Genomic DNA, 16984 nt, shown 5'->3' with positions numbered 1-16984 from the left:
GGCAAAAATCTTGCCAAGAAACCGAGTGCAGCTAATGTTCTTTTGTCAGAGACCTTATTTTCTAGCTTAGGTTAAGTCATCTTGCACTTAATCTTCATTAATTTCCCTATTCTTTGATTAATAGTGATAGTAGAGTACAGATACCATTCCTCCTGTAGCTGCAAGTATCCTGTACACCATATGAATGGATTGATTTCTCCAATTTGTATGACCTAAGAACATATTTTTGCCTTGTTCACCCGTTATGTATCAGCGATAACTCGTATCAACTTGAATGGCAGTTCTCTGTGCATTTCTACTTGTCACTGCTACCATTGCAGGCGTAAAAACTATCAGTGCCGCAGGAGGCAAGGTAATACTGAAGTGTCCTCCCATTCTGTGGTGTGCTGTACTCCTTGTCTCTATAGAAAAATGTTACCATGCACAGTAAAATCCATAAAACCTGATGATGTAGATGGATGCAATTTAGGAGCTAACCAGTACTTTACAGAGCGAGAGGAAACGAATTGCTGAGTGAGCTGCAATGTTAGACCTCCCACTGGGAATTTCCAGCCCTTTCCCTCTTCCTTCCTCCCTGAGAATATATATAGTAAATGGAGTAAATTAAGCACTGGGGGAGGTGGCACCCAAAGGCAGAAGCAGTAATAGAGGCTAGAGTAACCTTTGGTTAAAACCAGCTGACAATATATCGACCAACCTACTCTGAGCATCCCAGTCGTACCACCACAAATACTGGCAGCAGGAGAGATGTCTCAGACAGCTATGCCAGTATTAAGTGGGAGGAAGGCTCTTTAAATAACTGGTAGTGGGTTATTATTCCCTGACTGTCAACATTGTTTCACCCTCTGAACAGGAAAAAATTAGTTAAATAATTGTGTGGCAAGCAACTGACAATTTTTTTTTTTCTAGTTGCTGGATCTGTTTTAGAAGATAGCAGATACTTTGTCATTTTGTATTTCAATCCAAAAACCTATAAACAACAGATGGAAAATCAGAACAAGAGACGAATAGATTGGTTGGAACTGAGGGAGTAGCACTCTGTTGTATTTCATTCAGTTGTACACTGAAGTAGTCCAAAAGAACACTTGTCTATGTGTTGGTTTTGGAATATTTGCATTTTGAGAGGGCTAAAGGTGGCATTCATCCCTTCCTCTCTCACTGTTAATTTTAGCTTGCTTTTAAGTTAGTGTGCATAATCCTGTCTTGAGAAGCCTGCCTGACTCTTACAATATAGCTTATGTTGTCTGTCTCTTCTTATGCCAGGTGAATAGATGGTTTTGTGGTACCAATTCAATAAAATAGGATTTCATTTCATTAGCATTGCCTCAAAGCCCTTTACAATCCTAGATAAATCCATACAACTGTTTTCCTCTTCCATATTTCCCCAGCGCAAGGGGGGGAATGTTTGAAGTGTTATTTTGAAGTGTTATAGAAAGACAAACTGTTAGTGTTCAGGTTAGCATTGTAGGTTGGCAACAGAGCTTGGTTCTGGTGGGGATTTGTCTTTTGATGAGTTATTAGGTGAGTCTGGAATTGCAGCTACCTCTTTTTATGATGTTTATTCATCTATAGATCAGAATCTGACCTTGCTATCCTAATTTAAGGTTAATCTAAGCATTTTCCATGCGGTTTCTGGTTTTGAAATGGCAGTCTAACTTAGTCAAAAGATGTGGGCTAACATTTCTGGGGAATTAAGTCACTCATTTCCATGCTGTTGTACATTGTTTGCTTTTCTTTACTGCTCTGAAAACAAATTAGTAGAAAAAACATTATCTATGGGATGTTTCTGCTCTGTTTGCATGCAGGCATATTCAGGTTTCCCATCTCCTGGAATATTTCTCCCTGGAGCCAATTACACCTTCTTTAACCAGTCTTCTAGTTCAGCAGTTTCCCTTGCAAAGTAATTTTTGTCTTTTTTTTTTTTTTTTTTTTCAAGTGCGCCTCACCATAAGACAGCAGTATCTGATGATACTTAACCAGGTCATTCACTGTACTAAACACTGATTGTAGCATATAACTTGCTGGAACACATTATTGGTTTTTGTTTAGTGAAATGGTGCTAGAAGTGAAGCAGCTATCAAACAGGAATAAAGAAAATGTCTTTCACTCAACTTTCTAACTGTTCATCAATTCAACTGTTTAATTAAAATCTGCTATGAGACTAGGACAAATGATGCCAAGAGGAAGAAAACAAATAGCAAGGTGGTAAAGTTGCTAATATTATTAACTTATTAAAGACACTAGAGGCAAAAACTGACTGAAGAATTGGAGAAGGTTCCAGGCTGAAGAAGTGGTACAAGACTCAGTGTAACCACATGGAAGGTGGTACTTAGAGGAAAACGGCTCTAGCTTTGCATGTGAGGTATTTAGCTCAGAGCTGACTACTATAACAATAAAAATAAATCTTACAGTCATATTCCAGCTTAATCGTGACAACATTTAGAATGATAGTCCAGAAACCAGGGCATTGGGAATAGAAAAATAGATCGTTCTGTCACTGCACAAAGTTATGATTTGAATGCTGCATGTAATACTGATCTAGTTATCTGGAGGGGGGCGGGTATGGTAGAACTAGAAAAAACTCAAAAGGAGGACTGTTTAAAGGTGACCAAAGGCAACATCATCAGACTGCCTAAGACAAACTCTTTAGCCTGGTAGAATGGTAGCTTAGGTAGAATTAAGATAAAGGCCTATAAAAATCACAAGTGACAAGGGAAGCACCAACAGGTAGTGATTGTTCAGGGTTCATCACTGTAGGGACTGAAGATCGTCAAACGAAACTAGCAGATGTGTTCAAAACAAGTAAGAGCCTTTGTTCCACATTATTCCACGATGTGCAGTTGAGCTATTAACAACACTGCAGCAGGATACCATTTGTGATGAGTGTAGTTTGCATCACTTCAGACAGTAACTGGACAAAATAGTGGAAGAAGCCTATCAGGAAGTTTAACTACAACGCCAGCTCTGGCTCAGAAAGACCTTGAGCTGCAACATGTTGGAGGCTTGGACAATATTCTGGAATAATATCATTATCCTTTCCCCAGGCAACTTCTATTGGCAATGGTGACAGCAGGATGCTGGGCTGTAAGTGACCCAGTACGGTGATGTTACATGCCTGAGGAATCCCAGTTGTCAGCTAGCTGACTTGCTTGTGACATTCTGAAGTGTTCTGCTGAGTTCAAGAGGCAGGACTTGTTTTTCCTATCATACTTCCCTTAAATGTTCTAGAGTTTTGATGTTAACAAGAAGTACTTGTACTTCCTAAAAAGAAAAACTTATCTCAATGCCTAACTTCATAGTAGATGCTACCACTTTAGTAGCAGGCATACATATAATGAATGTTTCTATCTTAGCTGCATAAAATTCCTTCCATTGAATATATGGGCTAGTCTTACCTCCCTTCAATTAATTATTTTAAAAACACTGGGTTTCTTTTATTATTTTGTCCAAAAATATCAGATCTACTGAGTAATATCCATCACAAACCTACAGAATTACATAAGCATTTTCAATCCAGATCCACTTATTCATAATCTTTGTCTACTCATTTCTAGCTATCCTTGTTCAATAAAACTGGCTTTACTACGACACCAGCAAGTCAAACAGTGACTTTTTGTAGCTTTGATTACCTTTAGAATAGGAATATTGAACTTTCTCAGTCTGACTGTAGTTTCTGTTCCTTCAAAGCTGTATTAATTCTGCCATAACCCGGAAAGGGTTTTCCAAAAATGTTATTTCAGTGAGTACATTCTCGTCTTAATACTGGCCTCAGACACACGAGGGCTTAGCACTGCTGTTAGATTTGTAAAAGCAAATGCAGTGACACAGCCTAAAACTGCAAAGCTGTCGGTGCTGGGCTAGGAATTCTCCTTCTGCCGTGGCCAGGATTCGTGTTACCCTGGTTATTTAGCAGCTGTTGGACACGGCGCTGGTGAATGGAGGCCCTTGTCTGCTCAGCCGAGCCAATGACAAGTGCCTGGCGTTTGCCAACAGGCAGCAGCACAGAACCAGTAACTAAGTTTAGTGCAACAGACGTGTTTCTTGGACTTCATACGTGCATATTTACACTGCCCCCCCCAAGTGAATCAGCCTGCAGGGCTGAGAAGGAGCAAGACAAGTTAAGACGCCGTCAGCCAGGGCTCAGGCAGATGTCAGACTCTGGGGATCTCCTGATAAGCATCCATATTAAGAGTTTTCCCTGGTTCTGACGTTAACAAGATGGCATACAATTTTGGGGCAAGTATTCATGCTAAAGCTTGGCTTTTCTTGGAGGAAAGGAAATGCTGGTTTATTTTCTAAGACAAATATATTTCAAAGGAGGCAAGATCACGAGAGTATTTTAGTCAAACGAAGTAAATACCTCAAAAAGGAAACCCCTTCTTTGTTCAAGAGAAGAAAATGGCTGTGGACAATGCTTGAACAGCATATTGGTTGCTGACAAATGAGGTTGACAGTTTCGTGATTTATTTTTAGCTAGAGATTTTTTTAAAAAAAAAACAACCAGAAGTACTGTGTAGCATTGGCAGTTGCTGCATATTCAGCGTGGGTGGATGGAACTGAGAAGTCGCATCTGTGCTAACAAGCATTTTGGGATTCCATTAAAAAATTAACTCATGTACTGGAAACTGAAGCTATATCAGCTCACCTGGGGAGCGCTGCCCTCCGAATATCCTCCAGAAGGTAAGCAGTGCTGCCTGTCCAAGGCACTTGTAAAAATAATTACTTGGGCCTCACGATGTGACATCAACTCAAATTTGGGCAGTTAGATCGACGTTTTCTTTCACTCCCGAGATTACAAGTCAGTGAGGTCGTCTCTACCCTCTCCTTCCAAGTTTTAGTTTTTAACTAGAAAGGCTAAAAATAAACTTCAAAAAGCCAGCTGAGGAACAGTTTAATGTGGTCATTGTTCAGGTGCCGAGTCTAAGGAGAGTACCTAACACTGGAAGACTTCCAATAAGATGTAACTATGTTACTTGGAGAGCAGTTTGGACATTTATGTCATATTAACTCAAAAGTCTGATAAGTTGGTGCTTTACATCTGCAAAATAAACCTCTTGCCAGCTAGACTTTGTTAATGTAGGTATTTCTGGCTTGCTTAGAGGTTGGTTGAGCCATGATTTTTCAAGTAGTCTTTTTGCAGAAGAGCTCTTACTTCAAATGTTTTTCTTAACACTGTGAGTAAATGACTATTAATTCGATTTGCTAAGAAGCAGATAGTATCTTGACTTTGATCTGGCTGGTATTAACAACTCATCAGAAATTCTGTCTGAGTGAAGCGTAATCCACATTAAGCAACTTTTCTCCCAAAGTGCCGATTAAAAAAAGTGCTAAATGACTTGCTGTAAGCTGTCATAATGTTTGGCCATCCCACCTTTCCTGGAGAAGGACTGGGTGACCTAATCTTCCTTACCCTTCACAGTAGAGAGGTTTACTGGAACTTACTATGACAGAGGAAGGATGTCAAATAGACTTTTGATCTACATGTATACAGTTTCCCAGTTACCTTTGAATTCCGGTTGTCCCTTCGTAGCACTCCTTTCCCCAAAACTGTCGTTGTGAGAATTGTTACTCTACTATAGGCAGGATTCAGAGGAACAAAGCCTACAACTTCATCACCTCGGCGCTCAATGGAAAGAGGTATGTAATATAGAACATCTAAAGTTGGTGGTCTCACTACTTGTTTCTAGATACCAGCAACTGCAAAGCTGAGTAGCTTCATAGGAGCTGAATAAAACCTTAGTAATTAAGGTAAACACTTTGATACAGTACTCAAGTTTTTGCAAAGAAGTTACATTTGTAGCTTTTTGTTCTAAAATCCTTTTTGTATATAATTGTACCTGCCTTAGAATCTCTCATTTCAGGGAGTGTTTTTCTTTGTTGTGCTGTTGGGTTTTGGTTCCTCACCTAGAGGCCCATTCAAGTAGTCATACTGGTAACTTGAGTGAATACTGGCCCTTCCCGGTACCGGTGACAGGAAATGTCCATTGTACCTTTTAATAGCTTAGGCCCAGCTCTCCTGGGTTTACATGAGTCCCTCACCCTAAAGGGTTCTTTAAATGCATGTAAAACCAGCATCATTTTGCTAGCTGCATATATCCCAGCGCTACTTTCCTGCCAGAGTTCTATGAGGACACAGAATCTTAAAAGGTAGTGAGAGCCAGTCTATTGAGTTAGCAGCATTCGTACTGAAGATGCTCAATACTTAGTCTACTTTGAATTCTCTCTTAAAACAGCAACACTACCGTATGCTTTGATAGAAGGTTTGGTCACTTACAGCCTAGACAGTTGTTGATCTATGAAGAGATTTATGCTTCTTGGATTCAGAAAGGAATGAATGAAGGTTTTCACATGAATACTTTGGAGCTTAAGCTTGATTTATTTTATACTGGATTCTGTGCCAAAAAGATACTTGTTTACCAGAAATTAGTTGATGAAAAAGGTAGGGAGGTGCTGCATTGGGTTGATACTGGGAGAAGTGGTATAAGTGTGTGTCACTGACATCTGAGCAAAGGAACGAGCTGAGGGATGCCTCTCTCTGTCTGATATTATTAATAAAAATGGTGAGCCTAACTGGAACCAGTGAAACAGAAGGCAGGCGGTTCCTTCTGTCAACACTGGTTTGTGTGGGTTTTGTTTTTGTTTATTTTAAATCTTAACATAGCTAATCTCTTGTAATGTTCAGGTAGACAGACAATGTCTTGAATTCTTCATACGTTGGTGTAACTAAATCGAGATCAATTTGTCTCCCTCCTCCTACCAAGTAAAATTCAGTAACACAAAAACCCAGACCTTGTCTTCCCTTGGAATTTTATTTCAGGCTAGCCAAAAAATCACGTCTTCTAGGTAAAGTCCCACCACTTTAACCATTAAATAAGTGCAGAGAAATATCATATGCAGCAGTTTGTCATGTTGCAAAATAAATCTGCTCCTAAGAGGTGAGGTGTACGGAGAGCTTTTAAGTTTCTCCATATATTTGTCTCTGATACCAAAGATCCCTTTTATTAACCTTTTCTATGTAAGATATATTTTGATAACTGAGGCAAGGCATTGCCACCAGCTTGGCTTGAAATGTTTCTTTTTATATGATGTGAGCTGTTCATGATGCAATTTTGTCACTGATTCTGAAGCCTCCTCCCATTCAGTCTGTCCCAGCATGGTACCATAAATAGAAACCTATTCCTTGCCCATCCCAAGTTCTTGGCTTGGAGCTGTATTTCTTGGCTTTATTCAGTGGGTTGTTTACACTGCTTAAACCTTGCACCACTCTGTGGGAGGCCCAAAGGCTAACTATGGATCTGTGCTTAGCTCAAGCAAACCACGTTATTAAGAGTCTGGTTGCTTGCAGGAGAGGAACACCTAGGAATGGCATTTAGTTAGGTTGCCTGCATTTTACCAGAGCTGTATGTGAGCTGTCTGTCCCATTTAAACTGGTGTTTTTCATGGCCACATGTATGTCAGCAGAAAGACTAGGTGGTCCATTTAGGTAAGGGCCGAAGTCTGTTACGGGGTAAAGAAAGTTCATCGGTCTGCTTCTGTGCTACCACATTATTAGACAGCAGGAACTTGGCCTTTTCAGCATTGGTTTGCTTTTTAGTATGTAGTTTGCCTTGAGTATTTTTGGTTAGTAGGAAACGCTGAGACTTGGCTTCAGAAACAAAGCTACTGTAGAACTTGATACTTTTCCAATCGTGTCAGCAAAATAGGAAACCCGCTTGCTGCTGTGTTATCAATTTTGTTTCCTTGTATTCATTAAGGCAGAAATCCTCCCAGTAACAAGCTGGGTAAAGATCTTGAAGTCTTTTAAAAGTCATGTAAAGGGATACATGTTTTGAAGATGCAGTGGAAAATACCAATTGTACTAGCCGTCATTAGTTACTTGATGGTCTACGTTCTATGCTTTTAAGTTGACCAGTACCTGTTCTTTGGTAGTCTTAAAAGCAAGCATATAAAATGAGCCTGTGTGTAAAATAGCATCATGGATATTTATATAGGTATTTAGTTTAAAAACTCAAAGTGAAAATAAAGATGTGGTACATGCAGGAATCCTGGTGGGCTTGTGTTCAAGTGCCCCTTTGTGGAAAAAGGACTGTAAGAAGCCAGGAGACAGAATACCGTGCGTGTGTATATACACACCCACCCCCATGCTTTTTGATGTAAAATGCTAAGATACCAGGTTGAGACTGTATGCAATAACCAGGATTTACCCACCCTATAACCCTTACTTTGTCTGTCTTCCTTCCATTGACAAACCAGTCACTTTGGCCTACTCCAAGCAACACCAAGTCCTTTTCAGAGCTGTATTTCCATTTACACGTTCTTTTGTTTAAAAGACATCAACAGTTGGTTCAGAAATTCAGAGTACAGCAGATTTGTTAGAAGCTTTAGAAGCTCCCTGAACTATATATTTTTCAAAGTAGCATAGTCAGCAAGATTTCCTTTTATTCAACTTCTTCCCACTGCTGGAAGAACAGAGAAATGTTTCTAAGTGGATGATTTAAGTTGTACAGGAAGGGTAACCACTCTCAGGAAACTGCTTTGAAGGACACCACAGGGAATAGTCTAAAGAGCTGGGAAGAGCTGCTGTGCCTGAAAGGTGGATTCTTCCACTGAGGAAGTTAAGTACACCAGAATTAAGATTTTTATATTGTGCACTTACTGCGAAGGGAATAGGAACAGGATGCAGATGTGGTGGATGCAGATGTCAAGGTGATGGCCTACAGTACAAAATAACTGTCTAGGAAAATCAGTTGTAAAAGAAATGATGCTCAGGTAGAAAGATGCCTGATTTTGTTCTGCCTGAGTGCATTTGACAGGACCTTCTGAACTGCTACACACTGTGCAGGGACACTCCGTATCCTGCCCATGGAGGAATGCCTTCAGGAGGGTGGCTGGAAGGATGCAGCCAGAGAATTGCCCTGTTAGAGGAAACTTCCAGCTAGGGTATTACTCATCCACAATGCCAGTGCTGGCTATGACTTGGTTCCCATCAGGAGCTCGTTAACAGACCAGCCACCCATTAGGCTTTGCCTGAGGATACTCTTCTGACAGAGGCTAAAATTGATAGGGTCAGTAGATGTATTTGCAAGTTATGTTCTTAATCCAACCTAACTTTCTGCTAATCCTTTTTTGTTCCAAATACCAATTACTCATCTGTTTGATTTTAGCTAAGAAGTAAATCTGTGATTTTAGCTAAGGTTATTAACTATTACAGCTAAGACTAATTTAGCCACAGATCCACATGTAGCTTGCCATTTCCTGGTACCATTTCAGCAGTGTGTTTGTCACAAAGTTCATCCATGTGTTTATGAGGCTGCATTGTCTTTCTCTGCAAATTCTGCTTATTCTTTGTGTATTAATAGAAACACTAAGGTTAGTACTAATACCAGTGTAGTTAGGAGTACTTGGAGCAAATAAGGGGAGAAAACAATAAACTGCAAGAGACAAAACCAAAGATGAAAATGGATAAAATAAACCCTAGGCATCTCAACCTGTAACTACTGGCTAGCACGCTGCAGGATTCACTCAGCTTGGTTTTGGAGAAGGAAGGAAAGAGGTCACCCACTTGTCAGAACTTTAGGAAGACAACAGTATGTAGGTATCCCAAGGTATTTTGTCTAGTTATTTTTTCCACATACGTTAGGCGATGGTGGTAGAGGAAATAACTTATATCGCAGGCCATACAGGGAAAAGCAACTCCTCACCACCACAAGCATACCCATAGTTACACAGTGTTTTTCCGCATCCACAAAACGCAAACATTTGGAATAAGGCAGGTTGCTTGTTTCTTACCTTTAGCCTGATCCGAGGCCTCATCACGTGGCGCAGCAGTCTTTCTTACAGAATGGTGGGTTACAGAAATGCCGCTTCTTTTGTACTTCTTCCTCCTTGGTGGGCTGCAGCAGCTCCTCTCCCCTTACAAAGGCCAAACCATTGACTTTCCTTTCCCTGCTCCCTTTTATACCCCTCTGCAGCAGCCCCCACCCACCCCCCAGGTGTGATACTGCCATGGTGATTGCTTGTTCTTTAACCCTTCCTTGTCCACGTGTTAGGAGGAGCTTGTCCTGCTAGAAACTATACAGCCTTTGCTAGACAGCTATGGCTTTTAAAGAACTCATCCTATAAATCTTATGTTTTTTGAGTGATAATTTGATCATGCCCTTTTAGAGAGCTGTCCTGAGTCTTACTAAATCAGCAAATATTCAGCTCAGATTGGGAGTGCTGTATTGCCCTTGCTCTCTGTTTCTTTCTGAAATGCTCAAGAGAGTTTGCTTGCTCAGTGCTTGTACATCTTAGATGTATGTTTTCATTAACATCATCCTGTGCCGATTCATGTAAATAGTGGTCCCTCAATGGTATGTGGAGTAGAAAAATGAATCAGTCTGGGCTGTCCCCTTAATGGGTGATCTGTTTTGTAATTTGCCAAGGAAACTGTTTGCTTTCTTCGCAAACACTTTGTTGCCCAACTTTTAGCCGAACAAAACTCTGTCTTCATAGCTTATCTCAAATTTGTTTCAACTTGCAGTCCATTCCCCACATCCTCTGTTTAGCGTTCCCTGGGAAGCTCCACCCTCACTTCCAGCTAATAACCACGTTAACCCGCAGCTCGATTTCCACAGTTTCTCCTTCGCCCGCTGGCAGCACTTGGTTTTTCATTGGCGCCAGCCTTGTCAGCAGTGATCCTCTGCACGTTTGTGCTGGCAGTAGCAGTCCAGGACTTCTCGTGTCAAGCAGCCTCTTCTGCTTGCTGCAGAGCACAGCATGATTGTGGGGACGGTCCTCTTCCAGTCCAGCAGCTATGGCAAAGAGGGTAAGCTGCTCTGCTGCCTTGGTGAGGAAACTTCTGAGCCTGGCGTGAGTTTCACAGGTATGATGCTCAGGGATGTAATGCTGTGCTATCCCTTTCCTGTATTTCTCCAAGTGTTTCAAAAGGAAGATATGGGACTGTTCAAGTCCTATCTTTGTCTTGTAGAATGGGACCAGCCATGGGCAGGACTGAGATTCCCTGCTTTTATCTGGGTTTGGGGATTATTGAAATGCTGCATCCTTATGAGCATTTACACAGTTAGCATTTCAGAAATAGAGACCTCTTCAGCACGTAACGTGACTCTAAAATTTAAGAGTTAGCGTATACTACCTCCTGCTCTTGGACCAAAGAGGTTGGTAGTTGCAGTGTTGGCAGCACAGGGTGGGGGACAAAACACCCCTTACATGTTGGCTGAATAGGAAAAGCATTCGTATCCGGAGAGAAGCAAATTGTATTGTGGGAATAAAGAAAAGGAAGGAGATGGGTGAAGCATAACCTTCTCGCATGACCATGTATTACTCTTACTAAATGATGATGTAAGTTTTCCATTGTATAGGAAATGAAAGTGGTAATATGTGATTTATGGCTAGCCTTTAAAAGGAACTGATATGAAACAGAACTTCCCAGCTCATTTCCTCACTCTTGGTGCAGACAGAGCTTGCAGGCTATTCAGTTGGAGGGGTATCAATTGTGATATGCTTTGGGTTTCTTAGTTTCCTTAATAAGGCCTATGCGATTATCATGTTTCCCTGACCTTCCATATCCTTACTTATTGGATGGTATAGATTGCACACCATATTGAGCAGCATAGGTTATTATGTAATAACAACCTGCAATAGGTACTCGTATGTCCTGGTAGATTTCCCGTAAATACATATTGGGTAAACTTCAGTTACTTAAGCATCCGAGCCACTCTAGAAATGAAAGTAGAGGAAGTTAGTGAGACATGAACTCTTAAAAGCTTTTGATTTTTAGGTGATGTGATTTTTAGGTAAGCACTATAGCTAAGAGATTGAAGCTCCTCATCGAACATTAACTTCTGCTGGCTTTTTTGGTACATAAAGTGGGTGTTAAGAACATGCGCCAGCCTCCCCGGTGCTCCCAAGGAAGTGGTGGTAGTCCCACACCTGCTTTGAATCCTTGCTGGCAATCCAGGACAGCACCAGAAATGGTTTCATGTGGGCAGAGCTGCTCAGCACGTGGCAGCAGGTGGCATTTCTGCTGGTTTTGCCTTGGCTGAGGTGCCTGCTGCTGGGCTCCCCATGGGCAGGCTTAGCTGGTCATGGCATTTGCTGCAGCAGCTCTAAGCTAAGCTGATACTAGGCTGCTTCAGGCTTACCCATCCAGTGCGTGGTTAAATGCTTCACTGTGCTGTCTGTTAAGTAAGGGTTGAGTGGTGCTCAGTTCATGAGCTTTTCTGGCTTGAGAAAGAGACTTGAAGTATGCTTTGATTTAGAACAAATGCATGTAATTTTGTAATGCATGTAATTACAGCAGACATGTAATTGAAAATAAGCAAGTTATTTAAACACCAATTAACACATTTTGGAGCTGAAAGTTTGAATGGTTTTTGGAAATGCTGCCTACTTTTGCGTTTGCTCCTCAGCAGACATGCGTAAGTCAGATTCCTTCTACAGCACATTTGCTGAGTGACTTTGCTTAAGGCACTGAAACACTCTAACGCAAGTCACTGTAGGAGTATAAAGAATGTATTATTTAATTAAAGATGTATTTTTACTCCATAAAGATAGATGGATTTAGGAACCAGTGTTCTTTCCTTTTGCTTAAAAACTGGACATGCATATGCACACACTCAGCCCTAAAAAATTAGAGTGGGATGTTGGCAGCCATGCTGTAATGTAGGTAGCAGAGCAGGCATTGGGATTTCCTCTCTTTTCCATGATAGCATCCAGTCTGATGGGTTAGTATATTGTAAAAATAGTTGCAGTTAATAGTTAGGAACAAGAACCATGTGTCAATATTGCATCTGCAGACAATGAAGTCAAAGAAGTGACATTTTGGTAGCTTACTTTCTAGTCACTTCTGTTCTTGCCAGGAGAACCTTGATAGAGAGCAACTTTGGCAAGGCTTGGCAAGATGCAAGCAGTGTAACTGAGTAAGTACCAGAAATGCAGTCAAAAGCCACTTAGCTAACGTGTTTAAAAACAAAACAGAACAAACCTCAACTATTTACTTTCTCATGTACTACAATAGGGTCAAAAAATTGCATATAGATGCTGGGAAACCCCTTACAATATCATTTTCCAGGCTTGAGCTCCGTCCTGTGACACAGATTTGGCATATGTTTGCCTGTTACTTGGCACAGGCCTCTTCCTGTTTTGTGTCTCACTGACTTCCCAGTTTTCCCATCCTGTATTGCGTTTGAGCTCTTTGTTCTCTTTTAAAGTGCCTTATAGACTAGCTCACGAATGTTGATCTCATGGGAGCATGGGGAGGGAGTAGTCAGACACGTGTTCTCTGGCAGTGGTCTGCTTAAAAACATCCTGAGCCTGACTCTCAGTCCCTCAGAAATGGGCCAAAGCAATGATTGTAAAGCAAAGAAATCCTCAGTTTTTTTAAGGAGGACTCTTTATATGTAATACACTTAATGAAATCTCTTTTACAGTGTACGTTTCCATAAGTAAGTTCAGCAAGAGAATTCAGTAATATATATTGGGACGGGAACTTAATGTCAGTTGTGCCATCAGAGAAAATATTTATATTTTTACACCTTCATTTTTTTTGCTTCCTTGAGCAGCCCAAATGTATGAAGCCACATCATTGCTCTTTCTCTTGTCTTAATATTGAAATTTATTCTGCTACATGTTCCTGGAAAACCTCTCTTCACTACAGTTCTTTCCAAAACCCTGTTTATTTAGATTGTTTTTCATCATCACAGGAACTGTAGGGACTTTCTTCTTTTGTCTATAAAACAAGTCTGATTCCTCCCCCCCACTCCCTTGTACTATCAAGATTGCATCAGTTGTCCTTTGAAACAGCAAAATAGAACTGGCGGGGTATTCAGAAACACTGCTGCTAAATACCTAGCATCGCCCTTACTACTTTCTGTCCCTGTCAGTTTTCCACCTCTTATTTACATAGTCTTGTATGTATTACAGACACCATAATTCTTGCTAATACTGAATTGGTTACTGTCCCAACCTATGGATCTCATTTGTGTCATAATTTGGTCTGGTTTACCTGTATTTGTAATGTCAGTTTCAGATCCAGGCTACCTACTTCAAACACAGAAACAGTAAAGACATGAAACAGCGTTGAAAGGTTTCCTTCACTACTTCACATAGTCAAAAAAAGCGCTTTTAATTTCTCACCTATTTCTTATCTATGAATGCTTAAATACTTTCAGAGAGAGGTGTCTATAAATAGAAGTAAATCTAATAAAATAAATATAAAAGGTGTATACATAGCTTGCTGCTTGATATATAGGCAGTTAATCACCTTCTGCAGCCCCTGTTAGAAGTAACCTATAGAATGAAGAGGCAGCACAGTGGGGATTGAGAACCACTGATCTAAGATGTGTAGCTGTGGTGTTCCCCCGCCATAAAGAGCACATTATGCAGCAGGAGCTTTGCTGTGCTGTATGCTGGGTTTTGATCTATTAGACAATCATACACAAATTTCCTCTTCTGCTCTTTCTTCAGAGGCCCTGCACCGCCCCTATGGTTGTGATGTTGAACCCCAGGCACTGAATGAAGCCATCAGATGGAGCTCCAAGGAGAACCTGCTTGGAGCCACTGAGAGCGATCCCAATCTCTTTGTTGCACTTTACGATTTTGTAGCAAGCGGTGACAACACGCTCAGCATCACCAAAGGTAAGGCTGCAAATCGCAGAGCAGCTACTAGGTTGAAAACTTAGCAACAGAAAATAGGAAGCAGAATCCTTCCCCGGATAGGAATAGGAGTGCAATTAGAGAAAGTTATTCTCTGAACTGATGATTTTAAGCAGACGGCCTGTGTCTCACTTGGGCTGGAGGGCCACCTGCCGGGCAGTTCTCCTAGTACGGAGACAGGCTTGTGTGACACTGCTGAACAGTCCAGCCCAGCTACGGTTGTTCCTGTTCTAGGCTGCCCAAATCACTGGTCCTGCAAGACGCCTATTTTAGGGAGGGCCAGAGGAAACACGTTACATTATGGATGATAACAGAATTCAGCACTTTCAACTGGAGCAAAACTAAGAATTAAGAATTGCAGAGTGATTTTTTTCTATTTCTGTTCAGTACGTACATCAGAACGGCCTGCGGCAGAACTGTTTTAAATCACATGCCATTTCAGGCTTCAAGAAGGAGACAAACCTCATCCCTCCAAGAAAAAAGAAGTCTTTCTAGTCTAAAAAGCTGGATTACGGGAAGCTTTTTGAGTTCATCACTCACACTGCAATAAATTAGGGAACAGTACCGTAGGTATTCTGTCTGAAACTTTACTTTGTACTTTATGTATAGCAGTTTAGTTACAAGACCACTGCTGCAGACTTTTATCGTTAAGCTACAAACCCAGGCTTAGTTGTGATGAGTTTGTCCCTCAAAGAAACCCAAGAGATTGCACTGTGCTTATTTTGTTTTTTTCTTTCTGGTCATAGGTGAGAAGTTGCGAGTCCTGGGTTACAACCAGAATGGTGAATGGAGTGAGGTACGTTCGAAGAATGGGCAGGGCTGGGTACCGAGCAACTACATCACACCAGTGAACAGCCTAGAAAAGCATTCATGGTACCATGGGCCAGTGTCACGCAGTGCAGCGGAGTATCTGTTGAGCAGTCTCATCAATGGCAGCTTCCTGGTTCGTGAAAGCGAGAGCAGCCCAGGGCAGCTATCCATCTCGCTCAGGTACGAAGGACGTGTTTACCACTACAGGATCAATACCACCTCAGATGGAAAGGTAAGGATCTCTGCACAATGCTGTGGGAGAGGAAATAAAGATAGTAATTAGGAGCGGTACAGAATCTCAAGTTGCAGGCTGTTAAGGGAGGGGTGTGTATGAGACAAAATGGATCTACTGGCTGGTTAATTAAAAAAAAAAAAAAAAAGAGAGAACATGTATGCCAAGAGTTTGGTGGTAACTCACCAAACACCTCTTTGGAAGAAGTACAGACAGTACTTACCCTGGCTGAAAGCAGCTAGGGAGCAAAGCAGCTGTGGTTTGGTGTGGTGAGGTCTTTCCATTGGTTCACTTGGAATGTGCAGAGCTTGGTAAGTCACCATTTTTAACCTTGATGAAATTGCAATACATTGCATTGAGAGACGCAGCAACAGGCCTAGTGCTTGGCCACAAGAATTCCAGTTTCTAGTCCTGTGAAGTACAAGGCAGGAGGCAGTACTGCTCTCAAGAGATAGCTTATATGTAGCTGCCTTCCGCAGGTAAAAATATCCCACATTTGCCCAGCAAGATGAGAACAAATACTCTAAAATCTGGTTGTTTGTTGGGTGTTTTTTTAAAGATGTTAGAATGTTTTTACTGAACCTGTTTTCCAGTGTTAGTGAAAGCTTCCAGCTGCCTTCATTTAAGTAGATTCCTGGTTCTTTTCTAACAGGTATATGTGACAGCAGAAAGCCGTTTCAGCACTCTAGCAGAACTGGTGCACCATCACTCAACAGTAGCAGATGGACTTGTGACAACTCTGCATTACCCAGCACCCAAGTGCAATAAGCCCACTGTCTATGGAGTGTCCCCCATCCACGACAAGTGGGAGATGGAGCGGACTGATATCACCATGAAGCACAAACTTGGGGGAGGGCAGTATGGCGAGGTGTATGTTGGTGTCTGGAAGAAATACAATCTCACAGTTGCTGTGAAAACATTAAAGGTGAGTTTTCAGATTGTTAGGCACTGTTCATTCAGTCACCATTTACAAGGGTAAGGAAATTGTAATGTTCTCAATTATACCACCTAATGGTAGAAATATCAGAAAGTGGAGTGTGCTATCTGAAAAAAAAAAAAAAAAAAAAAAAAAAAGTAGCTTTGCAGAACAAAATGAGCTTATGAAGCTTGTTTCTAAGCCACATGCACCGGTGCAATTTCTAACTTTGGCCCAGCACACACCTGCATGTCCAAGTCAGATCTGTAGAAATGGTTACCAAGTCTGCTTCCCTTCCCTCAGAAGAGCTGTGGAATCTTTCAGAAGTCAAAGGTGTTGGAAATATCTTCTACAACCTCTCCTCTATTCCT

The 16984-nt window shown here is 41.2% G+C and overlaps 1 protein-coding gene across 2 annotated transcripts in view; it reads left to right on the top strand.

Annotated features, from left to right (window-relative positions):
- The window catches only part of ABL2 (ABL proto-oncogene 2, non-receptor tyrosine kinase), a 49775-nt gene that overhangs the window by 18725 nt on the left and 14066 nt on the right, over window positions 1-16984 (top strand). The window contains exons 1-4 of one of the 2 annotated variants that reach the window (XM_040610504.1): window positions 7009-10864; window positions 14467-14637; window positions 15402-15697; window positions 16350-16622. In XM_040610504.1, the coding sequence (XP_040466438.1) occupies window positions 10759-10864; window positions 14467-14637; window positions 15402-15697; window positions 16350-16622 (846 nt within the window). In that variant the 5' untranslated portion in view covers window positions 7009-10758. Of the gene's footprint in view, window positions 1-7008; window positions 10865-14466; window positions 14638-15401; window positions 15698-16349; window positions 16623-16984 lie in introns of those variants that run through there. The other variant, XM_040610503.1, reaches the window with a different exon arrangement.

Source organism: Falco naumanni, chromosome 11 (assembly GCF_017639655.2).
Source record: "Falco naumanni isolate bFalNau1 chromosome 11, bFalNau1.pat, whole genome shotgun sequence".
Lineage (NCBI taxonomy): Eukaryota > Metazoa > Chordata > Aves > Falconiformes > Falconidae > Falco > Falco naumanni.
This window is presented reverse-complemented; position numbering and strand designations above follow the sequence as displayed.